This window comes from Vulpes vulpes, chromosome 13 (genome assembly GCF_048418805.1).
Source record: "Vulpes vulpes isolate BD-2025 chromosome 13, VulVul3, whole genome shotgun sequence".
NCBI lineage: Eukaryota > Metazoa > Chordata > Mammalia > Carnivora > Canidae > Vulpes > Vulpes vulpes.
In genome coordinates this window covers 71,743,468-71,757,826 of record NC_132792.1, presented here as the reverse complement: position 1 = coordinate 71,757,826, position 14,359 = coordinate 71,743,468, and the positions used below count along the sequence as shown (strand labels likewise).

Below are 14,359 nucleotides of genomic sequence, written 5' to 3'. Positions count from 1 at the left end.
TTCTCTATCAACTCCTGTAAGCTCAGCTCAGTTTGACCTCAGCCCTGTCTGCAGTTCTTTCCTCACCTTTTGCACTTGAGTGTGTATCTGCTCATTAGGACATCTGTGTTTGCCAGGACTTTCACTGCCACTGATAGGTCCTCCCCTGAACTATTCCCCGCTGTTCCCTGCACTTTTTTCCTATGGGCTCTGTCCAGTCATCTGGCATCACTGCATTCATTTCGGCGTCTGTACATTTTCTGTGTCTCCTAGTGTCACTGATTGTGGAGTTTACAAAGCACCTCCCTCTTTGGTTTCCAGGAGAAGGGAAGATATTTGTTTTGTTTTGTTTTGTTTTTAAAGAAAGGCTTCTTTTTTAATTTTTTTTTTAATTTTTATTTATTTATGATAGTCACAGAGAGAGAGAGAGAGAGAGGCAGAGACACAGGCAGAGTGAGAAGCACGCTCCATGCACCAGGAGCCCGATGTGGGATTTGATCCCAGGTCTCCAGGATCGTGCCCTGGGCCAAAGGCAGGCGCCAAACCGCTGCACCACCCAGGGATCCCAAGGGAAGATATTTGAATCTAAGCTGCAGCCGTGTTCATTCTGGAAGTGAATTCCGGGCCTTAATGCTTTTAATAGGGGATTCTCATGCAGCTCACAGTCTGTTAATGAGATATTCAGCATAATTAGAATTTTAGCACACTTGGTGGAACAAACTGATTGGTAATTTTGTTTTTGAGCTATTGTATTTTAAACTTTCCAACATGAACTCCTGTTGTTACAATGAATAGAGGAGGAAATTATTCATTGGTATATGGGTGGTTTGTTCTCTAAGCTACATGGACAGAGCTAGCAACACTGAACCAATATTTTATGTAGTCATGGACAGCTCCCTTTTGCTTCCCTCAAGAACAGTTCCAAACCATGATCTCCTTGTAGACCTCCTACTCTTAGTCACTCTTAATGGAACAAAATAGAAATTCACAGATGTGAATCTCCCCAGTGTCTCTTTTTCTTATGTAAAAACTTATCTTCAATGGCAGTTGTCCCACCCTCCTTTGCTCACATCTGGGAAGAGATGCTCCAAGCTCTAGTCTTTCTCTAGGTACTACTTTTCATTTTATAACTTTTAAATTTTATCAATTATCTTTGTCTTTTCTTGCTTCATTTACAAATAAACTCACTTTCTTCATCTTAAGACAACTAAACCAAACCCCAAATCCAAAAACATATATCTTATCCCTTTTCAAAGTTTCTGCTACCTCCATTTTCCCTCTACAGCCCAAGTACAGGTTCTACTTCAGGTCCTTGCCATACTTGTCTGCTCCATTGCAATGGCCTTACCCTCCCCATTCACAGAAACTACTGTTGCTAAATGGAAGTCAAAGTGGTCCTAATGACAAAACTCAGTCACTTCATTTTCTTAAATCTTAGGTACTGGCAACCATTGTCTTGATTTTCTAGAATGGGCAGTCTGGTTTTACTTGTCTGGTCTCTTCCATCCAAATGTTAAATTTTACTGTCCCTCGGGATCATCATTTTTCCCTCATGTAATGTAAGTCTTTGCTTTATCATCTACTTCTGAGTCCAAAAAATAGATAAAAGAGATACAGTTTGGAAGAATATTAGCACAGTGTTTCTACTCATGGCATGTACAAGTTCAAAATATCATAAGAAATCATTTGAGATATTATTCCTTTAAAAATAGATTTGCCTCGGTTGGTGAATTTTATGTGTGAAGGTCATTACAAATGAGAAGTTTTGGGGGGAGGAGCAGGAAAAAATTAATATCTTTCAAAAGTTTTTACTTGTTTGGTGTGGGAACAAGTAAAATGTTAATACTTTAGGTAGGAGTTAAAGAGCATATTATTTGAATTTATAGAACATTTTGGCACTTTACAGTGCAGTTCTATTTTGGACAGGCTGGCTCCATCAATAGCAAATTTGAATACGTACAATACTAGAGAACTATAGCACTAAGCACACTTGCAAAGAAAACAAAGCATATCTCTATAAGGGAATAGGTTTAGTTACTAACAATATTCAGCTGACTACCAAATTTGTAGCTGTGCTATTTGTCTTAGAAAGAGCATCTGAGACCAAAAGGGGTTTTAAATAACTTTATTTTCTAAAAATCCGTTCTGCAAATATGTTTTTTTCTACATGGTCACTTCTTTAAAAATGAATAGAAACACAGGCAAAGCTTATCTTGATGGTACAGGATGGAGTCAGTCAAATTCAGCTCTTAAAGAGTTAAGGTCAACCAGGAGGAGTTCTGCACTTGGCCGCTGTAGAGCACTGGCCCTCCAGCAGCACTGGATGATCTTCTCAAGTCTTTTCCCAGAGATGGAGTCAGTGAAGACAGCTGCTGACAGAGATGGACGAAGATTATAGGCCACCACAGCGTAGAGCACGTACTGCCGCTCCCCTGAGTAGGGCACCTCCTTGGTAGCCATTTGCCAAAGAGTGATGGCAAAGGAGTAGATGTCAGCTTTTGGCGTTATCATCTCTCCTTTCAGGAGCTCTGGAGCTCGGTGGGTGTAGGTGCCCCCCAGAGGGTAGGGAGGAGTCTGGAAGCACAGCACGTCTTCCAGCTTCTCGGAGCAACCGAAGTCCCCAATTTTGCAGACATCCTGCTCACTGATCAGAATGTTAGCCGGCTTCAGGTCCAAGTGTACAATGTTTTGTGAGTGAAGGAAAAGCAGGCCTTTCACAATATCTAGGGAATACTTCAGACCCTTTCCCAGATTTAATTGCTCCCCGGCACAGCAGTGAGGCTGCACATCCTTCTCAGAGCAGCTCGTGGCACCGTATATGACTTGGTGTAAGGTGACATTGCCACCAAACTCCATGATTATGGTGCCTAGGCTGTTAAATCCCGCAGGTGTGCGTGTGCTTGCAGCCACCACCTGCACGATGTTATCATGGCGAAGCCTTGCGATGTTGAGCTCAGCCCAGAAACTGCGCTGGGATGCCAGTCGGTTCTTGGTGCACTTGTTCACTTGTTTTATGGCCACCGGAACACCGTGGTAAGTCGCCTTGTACACCGAGCCAAACCCGCCAGCTCCCAGCCTCTGCAGGAAGCACACCTGTTCCCAGTCGATGGAGCACCAGGCCAGCCGACGTGGTAGCCGTGGAGCCCTGGGAGGAGTGTCCCCCGGGAGGAGCTTCCCTGCTTTGCTTGGGAGCTCGGAAGGGCTGCTGCAGGGCCGCGAGTCCACCGAGGGAGAAAACTCACTGGGGAGGTAACTGTGCCGGGAAAGAGGTGAGGGCATGGCACCTTCAAAGTGGACCCCAAAGTGGCTCAGGTAAACCAAAAGAAGAGGGTCCCACGAGTTTGGAAGCATCTCTGACTGCTCCTTTGCTCCGCCCAGCGCTTTTCTCCTCTTCCTTCATTTTCCCCAAATGAGCCGTGTCTGTGCTGTTACTCACAAGCGTTTTTATCAGAGGAGCGGAAGCAGCCTGAGTGAAGTACAATCCTCCTTTTTAGATGAAAATATTTCCCTTCAACACTTAAAGTGACTTTTTATAAAAATAAGCTCTCCACCCAGAAGAGTTCGCCAGATAAACAGCAGTGAGCTGCCTGTGGACTCACCCCCTTTTTCCATTATTTCCTTAATTGTAAAAAAACAGCTTTTTTTTTAAGTGTCATCCACTGAACATGATCAGTGTTCAGACCAAAGAGACTATATAGTGCAATGAAATTATTTCACATTTTGCAGGCTATAATGATTGTCAGTGTTATTCTCCAGCTGCATTAAATCACTTCCAGCAGTTATTGGCAGAAATATTTGAAATACGAACAGCTGACATTTGTTTAGCCGATTATGGGGATAATTAGGTGCAACATTCATATATGGATAAAAAATTGTAACCTTAAAGTAATTGATCCAAATACAATCACTAATACAGGTCAAAACATACACCTCCTAAGGTCATCAGGGGAAAGGAAAATTCTCTGACACTCCATTCAGCTCATGTAGCAAATTAGCAAGATTTCTTAGCAACATATCGACTTCCTAGCAGTCCTGTTCCATGGCAGTTTGGCCCACCCAGTAAGCTCACTTGCAAGAGAGATCTTAGACTTCACGGCAAATGAGTTACAGAAGTTTTGAAACAGAGTTGGGGGAGAAAAAAAATTTAGATTCAGAGCCACAATCAGAGCTTCAAATAATAACAAATATGAGAGAATCCTAGAAGAGGAAAAATCCGAATAAAAATGGCACAGAATCACCACTGCCTATATATAATGTGGAAACCCAGATGTTAAAAATAAATGAGTCTTGCTACTTAACCATAAGTTCTTTCTTTCTAGTTTTTATAACAATAAACTCCCCACCTCCCACTAATTTGCATTCCATATATTTGGGGAAAAGACCAATAATACTAACCTGTTGATTAAAAAACATAGGAAGGTGTTAGGATCCATATTTTAAAAAAATTGAATGGTAAAATTCTGTTTTAACTTATTGTACTTTGCATATAGGTGATGTTTAACCACATTTTTATAAAAGAGGTCTGTTTCTGAGATATTGATTCTGAGAAGATATGTGAATAAACACAAGCCATTTAACATAAACCATTTGAAGTCTGTTGGGCCCTAGGGTAGGATTTCTAGTCTATACTACCCATCTGCCTTAGATATTGTGTGTAATATTTTTTTTAAATTTTTTTTTTGTATTTATTTATGATAGAGAGAGAGAGAGGCAGAGACACAGGCAGAGGGAGAAGCAGGCTCCATGCACCGGGAGGCCGATGTGGGATTCGATCCCGGGTCTCCAGGATGGCACCCTGGGCCAAAGGCAGGCGCTAAACCGCTGCGCCACCCAGGGATCCCTTGTGTGTAATATTTAATCTGTTTGAGCCTTGGTTTTCTTTTTCAGTTAAGAAATTAGGATAATAATAAACTTTTTAATTTTGGAATAAAAGTTCGGGAGCCCTGTACAAATAAAAAAAAAAGTCTAAAAATGTATATTATAAAATATATTAGTAGAAAGGCAGTTGAATCAAAACCAAAATATAAAAGAATGACAGTGAAGAGAGTAAAATAAGAAAGTAATAAAATTATATTCTACAGTAAGTCTATTACAAAATTTATTTAATAGTCATCACATAGTTGGCATTATAACTTAGGTCTCTGAAACTTTTATGGTATTAGGAATGCTATATTGATCAAAAGAGTGTCATAACCTTCTTTGCAAAATGATGTGACTTGTTATATAATCTTTATTTTTAAGCTAAGACATATGTGATTCATTTTACAAAGGTTGATTTTATTACTTATATAAGATACAAGGTATTAATGAAAATGTGGTACTCTACATTCACAAGCCCCAAGTTCATTATATCTACCATCTGCCAATCTGCTCAAGAGTATTTCATTGAATATCTATTTTAAAACAGCCTCTGGGGCCAGATTGCCTTCAGTTTCCTTATCTGTAAGATGAGGAAAATCTGCCTGAGGACCGCTGTCAGTATTCACAGCAAATACTTAGATCAGGACATGATAAGTAATACCTAATTGCTAATTATCATTTATGAAACTCAAAGTGTATATGGGCTCATGCTGTAAGAAACAGATTTGTTAAGACGGTGTTAAAGCGTGCCCTGCTGGGCAGCCCGGGGGCGCAGCGGTTTAGCGCCGCCTGCAGCCCCGGGGTGCGATCCTGGAGACCCGGGATCGAGTCCCACGTCGGGCTCTGTATGGTGTCTCTGCCCCCCCCCCCTCTCTCTGTATCTCTATGAATAAATAAATAAATAATCTTAAAAAAAAGTGTACCCTGCTAGGGCTGAAGTAACTCACTACTTAAGCTAAACAGATCTGAAGTTTGACTGGTTTTCCCAAGTTAAACTTTATTTGAGGTTACATATGTCAAGAGTATATCGCCTTATTGTCATCTACTAGAAATGCAGAGGGTCCACATTTATCTGATCAAATGCAATAATCTTGTCATAGCAAATCAAGGCCAAGAACATTTGTCAATACCAGGGTAGGCAGGCACCGTCCCTCCTGGAAGTGCAAATGGAACGGACTGGGTGCGCCCGGCGAGGAGCAGAAGGCCCTCGGGTCCTTGCAGGTTTTCCGCTTTCCGCCCCGCCTGGCAGCGCTCCTGTGGGGAGCCACGTGGGGACCGGCCAGGGACAGCGCACAGCGGGATCGACCGCGCGCTGAGCTCCCCGTGAGCGGGGACGGGGAGGAGCGCGGCTCGCGGAGAGGCCTCGGGCCCCGGGGCTCGGGGGGCGCTGTCCCCTGGAGCGGGCGCGCAGGCTCCGGGTGCGTCCCACGAGGCGGCCCGTGCCCGGGTCAGCGTGCGCCCCGCTGCCGCCCGTGCCCCTGTGCGCCCGGCCACCGCGCCCGGCCACCGCGCAGCCTTCCCGAAGACGCTTCTAAAGGCGGGTCGGCTCCTGCTCCACCGACGACCACGTGGAACGCCTCGGGCCGCGTCTGCGCGTGCGCGCGAGGGGCCGGGCTTCCCAGGGCCTCCGGTGCAGCCCGACCCCAGAAAGTCCAAATGCCAAGGAGCGGGCGCCCGGGAGTCCTCGAAGGGCAGCATTGCTGCTATTTGCAAGCATGAGTCGAAGTCGAAAATAAACTTTTGCTTTTTTTTTTTTTTTTGGAGCTAAAATAATAAGTGAAGACGTGCTTTGCTAAAAATAAAAACTATAAAGTTGAAGAACTCTAAAATTTTTTTTTTACTTAAGTGGAATTATATGATTAATATTATGAACTTTGAATTTTATGGTTAGCAAGAATTATGTATGTTCCCATGTCAGTACAGAAGCATGGAGAGCTACTTTGGTTTTTCTAAAATAATATGCTCAGGGGCAGATCCAGGTTTTGTGGGGGCTTAAAGCTTATACAAACAAAAGGAACCCTTTGAAGGCGTAGGAAGGAGAACCAGACCACTGAGCCTGGGGCGGGGCTCCATCCCCGCACCCTGGGATCATGACCTGAGCCCAAGGCATAGCTTAACCTATTCAGCCACCCAGGCAGCCTTAATTTTACTTTATGTATATTTCCATTCATATACATGACTTTGGCCAATAGTAGTATTTATCAGCTCGTATAGTTTTTATTAATAAAATTGCTTTTTTGAAACAGATACGGGTTGATTATGATGCAGCCTCTTACAATTTGGGCCAGTGGCAAAAGCTCATTGGCTTTATTTAATATATGCTAAGCTGTCACTAAGTTCTCCCTAATCTATCCTGAATATTAAATACTTAATAAGTTTACTGAATTAAACAATGAATGTGACGAATCTCAAGCTTTTTTTTTATAGTAGGTTGAATATTGTACGTAGTCATATCTTAATTTAGAATCACCAATCTAAATAAATTATTGAATCATACATTTTAAATTAGAGATACAGGCCATCACTCTAATAGGTCAAATTCTCCCACGTGTTACAAGTGTATAAAATCTGAAATACACACAGGTTCCCGCTTGCCAGACAGTAATGCTGTGGATTGCATGGATCATGTCTCTGGGTGGAATCTGCACACGCTACCTGCTTCTTCTGTGCATTCACAGAGGTTGGTGGCTCTTACCTGGGCTGTCTACTTGGATTTTGTATTTCGGCTCTTAAGATAAGTATATTTTTACTTCTGTAGTGTTTAACTTCTAATTTCTCTACGTTCCAACTTAACAGGATATTAAGACCTTAGCTAATGCCTTTCAAATCAGTTTTAAAGATCTTTGAGTTTAATGGTATCTTGCAATTTTTCCATATTCTTAAGACCATAAAATGCTTATGGATATTTGAAATATTTGGTTGAAATTTGGTGATCTTGAATATCTTTGTTCAACATACAGTTACACCTTATTGGGATCATTATATTGGCATCCTCCTTTAAACCAGAAAACACTTTTTAATTATGTTTTTAATATTTACTGAGGTCTATATTTTTCACTGATAAAGTAAATGAATCAAAATAACATCATATTGGAATAAAGGATTCAGAAGTATTATAGGCTATTAAATTCACCACCTTTATTCAGCGGTATGCCAATTTTTTCTTGTATATCAGTATGGACTCATGGCTTTTCAGACATTAAATGTGATTTAACCAAATGTAACACTCATTGTCTTTTATTGCTCAAATTAATGCACCCCTGGGTATTAAAACACTTGTGTTCTTTTGACACGGTCTCATTAATCTGTATTATTTCTCATCTACTGATACAACAAATTGACCCAGGCTTATAACCCACCATACCCTAGACATGGAATCAGCCATTTCTTTTTTCTTTTCTTTTCTTTTTTTTTTTTAAGATTTTATTTATTTATTTGACAGAGAAAGAGCATAAATAGGGAGAGTGCCAGGCAGAGGGAGAGGGAGATTCAGGCTTCCTGCAGATCAGGGAGCCCAAAGTGGGGCTCCATCCTGGGACCCTGAGATCATGACTGAGCATAATAAGCCTCTGGCCTCTGAGCCACCCAGGTACCCCAGAATCAGCCATTTCTCCAGGGTATCCTGGAGAGATATGATTAGAAATCATAATAGTAAAGTTTACACATTAGGTTCATTCTCTTAGGCCCTTGACCCTAGCTCATTTTAGCTCATGAAAGTAGAAAACATACTTTTTTAAAAAACGTGTTCATATTGATATTTCTAATTCAGTTCTAACATTATAGTTCCTAGTTAAAACATTTTGATTTCATAATTTCCTTCTTATATTTAAAATCTTGATTCTAAACAAAATTAACATAATTACTAATGTTGTCTGACAGTTATTAAATAAAGATTAAGATTTCTTTGCAGTTATTTTTATCCTTATACTTCATGCCTACACTTAAGGATGTGTAGTCCAATTATTGTCTGGTAGAGTCACTCATAATTTGTTGTGAGTCTTTGTAATAATATATAGCATGTCCATATATGTATATGCCATTTGTAATTAGTATGATTTAATTTGTTTTCAATTCTGAGAGGTTATCAGCAATTTTCTTAGAAGGTGGTGGCTTTCAGCCAAGATGTTTTCTTTTTATGTGATATTCAAACCCTGGAGGATGGTAGAAATCAATTAACAGTCTATCTTATGAGATGAAGAGTAAAGGGCAAATCAAGCAAATTAATTTCCCAAATTCTGTATGAAGGTTTCATTTAGCTACCAGCTGGTCTTTTTGTGATGACCAAATGTAATATTATATGCATACGATTCATATATACAAGTTCTGGTTGGGCAACCTAATTCTGTCTTCTATTCAATTTCTGGCAATAGTAGAACCTACATCTGTTTATATGTTCCATAAATATGAGATGATATTAAAAACTTTACAATTAATTATTCCCTTTTTTAGCTTCCTTATGTAGTACGTGACATTTTTCTACCAACTTAATAATATCACATTGTACCAAAACTTAAAATGTGTAAAATCCAAGTGATTCTCTAAGTTTGTTTGTTTGTTTTTTATTCATGAGAGACACAGAGAGAGGAGGCAGAGACATAGGCAGAGGGAAAAACAGGCTCCCTGGGGGAAGCCTGATGCAGGATTCGATATGAGGGCCCCGGGATCACGACCGGAGCTAAAGGCAGATGTTTGACCACTGAGCCACCCAGGTGCCCCCTCTAAGTTGGTTTTATCACAGTCCAGTGCCAAAAATCTTTAATTTTTTTTCCAGGAAGATTTTAAGGAAATATGTAGTTAGTATCTTAGGATTCTGTATTATTAAGAAAGGATGCTGTGTTAGTCCTGTGCTTCAGAGGAACAGCAAGGCAAGATTAGATGCGCAAGAGACTTGCTAGAGGAACATCTCTGAGGGGGAAACGAGGAGGGTGCTGGTGGTATCTGGAGAGCTTTCAGCCTGTGATGCAGTCCTGACCCTTGGGAAGGACGGGGAGAAAAGGAAGGTGAGGTGGGAGAGTTTAAGTCCATAGTGTAGTTCCTGTAGTGTGTCCTAAGAATGTTGAAGATGATGGATGAGACATCCTAAAGTCAAAGTTGCCCATTAGAGGAATCCCATGTCTCCTGGGAATGGGCTGGCTTTTGCGTCCCTGCGCACAGAGGCCCTGGCTGGGAGCAGTGCTGGGAAGCATGGCTCAGTACAGGCATTATGGGCAATTTCTGATGAAGTACAGCTTACTCTGGGGCTATTGGCCAGGGATACGTTCTGCATTCATTGATCTGAGAGACACATTTTCATGGCCACCACAGATAAAATTTTATAAGCTTTAAAGATTTTGTCTGAGAGTCGCTCTACTTGGGTCAAAATTCTGATGTTATTTTGTACATAATAGTTATTATTATCCTAATTTTTAATTACAGTGTACAATTCCAGTTTTTAAGAAGCCTTTTGATAAGTTGTATTTCTTTTTGAGGTTAAGACTAGGCTTTTAAAAAATAGATGTATTTGCTTAAAACCCATTCTTGTTTTAGCTTTATACAAATACATTTATATTTACACACATTCAACCAAAGGAGTAAACACAGAGTTGTATATATAATCAAAGCAACAGAACGGCTTAGAAGTTTCCAAGCAGACCACTCTTGACAATCACAGTACCCCAAGTGCTTTTTGGAAGTAAGGCATTTGTACAAAGAGAATTGTTTTATGTGTGTGTCTGTATAGGTAGGTTGTATATAAAATTGTAAGTAGTTCTCTTTTTATTGATTAAAAAATTGCCTTACTCAATGACTCTTATTTGACTAAGACTTATAAAATATAAGACTTAAATCTATGTTTATATAAAATATGTAATGTATCTTCCCAATGCCTTTTGTTAGACTAAGACTTTTTAAATTTGAAATACAAACAACTCATTTCTCACCTGGCCTTCTGCAGGCTGGACTTATCAAAGGAGAGATACGCACTATTTTCATCTATTCTGAAGTACTCAAAGGTTCTACCTTTAACAGACAAAAAAAAATTCTAATTATTTCTAGAGTGTGCCTCCTTGCCAGTTTGAGGATTTTGGGCTAATGCTTTAAGACTTAATCTTGCATGAAATTAAAAAGCACTTTATAGTAAAGCTCTTGGCATCCTTGGCTCACATCCTTGGAAACAGAACATCAGGAAACTTGGAACCCCACACATGGTGATTTTGGATGATTCTGGAGGAGGAAGAACCCATTATTAGAAGGTCTTTAACTCTCATTGAGACCGGAGGCTGGGGTATAGTCTCAGTGGGTCATACTTGGGCAGGCAATGGAAAGAGAACCTTCTGAAAGGCTTCCCTTTGGTTTTTCTCTCAACATCTTTAATGAGGTTTTGCCATTTTCTTGGCAACTTGTGTCAGATTCTCATCTCCTCTTCCGTGCACACCATGAATCAGTCTCATTGGCATGGTGATTACTCTGGCTTTCCTTCAGATGTTTCAAGATACCATAGTCCCAGGATCTATAAAGGAGAAATTGAAATTTGGGGTCATCTCTAACATACCTATTGCAGAGTTTGCAGACCATGTGCTATAATGGTCCAGAGCTATCTGAGGAAAGTGGGACATGCCTTCCTGACATTTAGACATGGTGGTAGCCATGTTTTGTCAATCCAGCCTAGGAAAGAAAGCAGGATGTTGAATTCTTTTATTTGCTGTTACAGGAAAGATACAAGGTGTGTGTGTGTGTGCATGTGTTGTGTGTGTGTGTGAGAAAGAGAGAGAGAGAGAGAGAGAGAGAGATTAGGCAAAAATTTAATATATGATTCTTAACTGAGACTAGAGGTTGCTGAAACAGAGTTGTGTATTGGAGTCCAAACATGCCACCCTGGGATAGCAAAGGGCAATTGAAGAGGGGGAGACAAGAGGCTCATGAACATTAAGTGAATGGTTCTGCAGCTTCCCTTGCTGAGCTGAAGTTCCCTGTTGCTACAGATTCCGCTGACCATGCCAAGTTCTCATGGAGATAAAAATTGTGGTCTCAAACTTTAAATTGACCCTGTCATTTACTACTAATCTGTACGCAGAAGGAAGAAATAGAGAAGCTTACATATATCAATGGTTTAACCCCCTGGTTGTCTTTGAATCTCTAAGTTTTGTTTGCTCTTTCCATTATTTTTTATAGAACAAATAGGAGGAACTTAATTTAGCAACATCAGCAACCCATTTACCTAGGCAACTTCAGAACATCTCTGAGAATTTGTGTGTGTGTGTGTGTGTGTGTGTGCGCGCATACGGGTGCGTACACACACAGAAGTTGCCTATGAAACAGTGAGGTGTGTGGGAAAAGGCACCTGTGTCATATGGGAGCTGCAGGTGCTTCTGGGAGGGATGAGTAGAATGTTTGATTCCCTGGAGCATAAACTTAGGATACCAGTGAACACTTGTGAAATATATATTCCCTCGATTTAGGCTTTTGTACTTACTAAATTACTACTGTATAATTTTAACTATGTCCATAGACATATCAACTGGAGGCTGACTTGGGGTTCATATATCCCAATTATTGACACATTTGAAAAATGCTTAATTTAATAATTACCAAAAAAGAACAGCTTAACAGCTTAGTCCCTTCCATAATTGAGTATAATCCCATATGACCCAGCTCTCCCCTACAGACAATGTTTAATTATGTGGCCAGATGTTATTAATCACTTGAGTCCATATTGGTCCCTGCATGCAGCCCAACCCAAGGAAGGGGGTTGGTTACACAGTAATTTGTCCCAGATGACCCCATAGAAGACATTCTGTAGCTTGTGTCATTTTTTCCTCCAGAAGGAGTAGTGTTGATTTAGCACATTAGCAAGAGCGTTGATCCAGGTGAAGCAGAATCACAGCTCCAACTTTGGACAACAGCAGCTCCAGTCAGAAAGCAGGGTCAGGGAAGAATACTAGAAGACATGAGATTTTAATACATTTTCATTTTGAATGGGTTCGGGTTCCCAGTGCTCTCAACTTATACTTCTTTATTGTTTGGTTTGTATCTTGCATAATTAGTCTACAGGCTGTCCTCCAGGTTTGCATCCTCCCCCCACCTCAATCAATATATTATCAATGCAATAGGTGATAATACATTTATCTAGTTTAGGCAACAGGCTTAAATTCCATTGCACTGCAGTATGGCACAAACTGGGGAGTGTATAAATCAAATTATTATTGCTTGTCAGAGGTGTTACAGGGAGAGAGAAGACTATACTAGCTCGATTCATAAAAGCTTATAAAAATTAGAGGGATTTAAGATGATCTTTAGATATGGAAACAAAATTAGGTATAGCATTGAAACAGCAGGAGCAGCCTCATTCAGTTTACTATAATCCATAGTATCCATAGTATTAGGGTTCTTAGTTTCAAAAAATGGTAGAAGCCATTTTTAAGCCAAGTTTAAGCAAAGAGAAATTTATTGGAAAGATTTTACAGGGGATGCCTGGGTGGCTTAGTGGTTAAGCGTGTCTGCCTTTGACGCAGGACATGATCCTGGAGTCCCAGGATTGAGTCCCACATCGGGCTCCCTGCATGGAGCCTGCTTCTCTCTTGCCTGTGTCTCTGCCTCTCTCTTTCTGGGTCTCTCATGAATAAATAAATACAATCTCTTTTTTTTAAAAAAGAAAGATTTTAGGGGATCCCTGGGTGGCGCAGCGGTTTGGCGCCTGCCTTTGGCCCGGGGCGCGATCCTGGAGACCCGGGATCGAATCCCACATCGGGCTCCCGGTGCATGGAGCCTGCTTCTCCCTCCGCCTGTGTCTCTGCCTCTCTCTCTCTGTGACTATCATAAATAAATAAAAATTAAAAAAAAAAAAAAAAGAAAGATTTTATAGGATCACAGACTCTGTGGGAGCCTGAAGAACCATGCTCAGAAGTGAGCAAGAACCAAGACATTTGTACAGAGCTAGGAAGCATGAACCAATTTAATGGGCTGGATAGAAAAGTATGATGAGGACATGACTACTGGATTGTAATCTTGAGCCTTAGGATGGAGCAGCCCAGGTCAATTTTGTTCACTTTTCTGTCCTCCTGGTTGTACCAGCATGGGGGAAAGAACATAACCCTTTGGCTTCCCTTGTGGGAAGCAGGTAGACACCTGGATGTACTCTTTCAACCAGACCATGAAACACTGGGGGAGAAGTAATTTTTCAAAAATAAGCCAAAGTGTGTTGGGAAGGACTGGGTATTTTGTAACCAAAAGGTGACAAATACGCCCTACACTCACCAGAGGACCTATCTCTGGCAAAAACCAGAGAATTAAGGAGGACATGGAGGTGTGAACTACCATGGTGCATCTAGTTCCTATATTCAGCTGTGATGACTTTTCATCCTCAAGAGCCCTTGTGCTATTTCAGGTTTATAGTTTAGGTTGTGGTACAGGATTCCAAAGACTCCTGCTTTGCATGTCCTCATAATAGTCCCTTTCAAATGTGCTCTCCACGCATTCAGACTTTACAAGGATAGTTTCCTTTTTTAAGGAACACAATAAATCCATTCTCATGCTACTCTTGAGA

The 14,359-nt window shown here is 40.8% G+C and overlaps 1 protein-coding gene across 1 annotated transcript; it reads right to left on the bottom strand.

Moving 5' to 3' along the window:
* Nucleotides 1–2,094: 2,094 nt before the first annotated feature.
* On the bottom strand, nucleotides 2,095–3,332 carry MOS (MOS proto-oncogene, serine/threonine kinase). Its single transcript, XM_026014513.2, has one exon. The coding sequence runs from the start codon at nucleotides 3,328–3,330 to the stop codon at nucleotides 2,212–2,214; it is 1,119 nt and encodes a 372-aa protein (XP_025870298.2). The 5' UTR covers nucleotides 3,331–3,332; the 3' UTR covers nucleotides 2,095–2,211.
* Nucleotides 3,333–14,359: the final 11,027 nt, after the last annotated feature.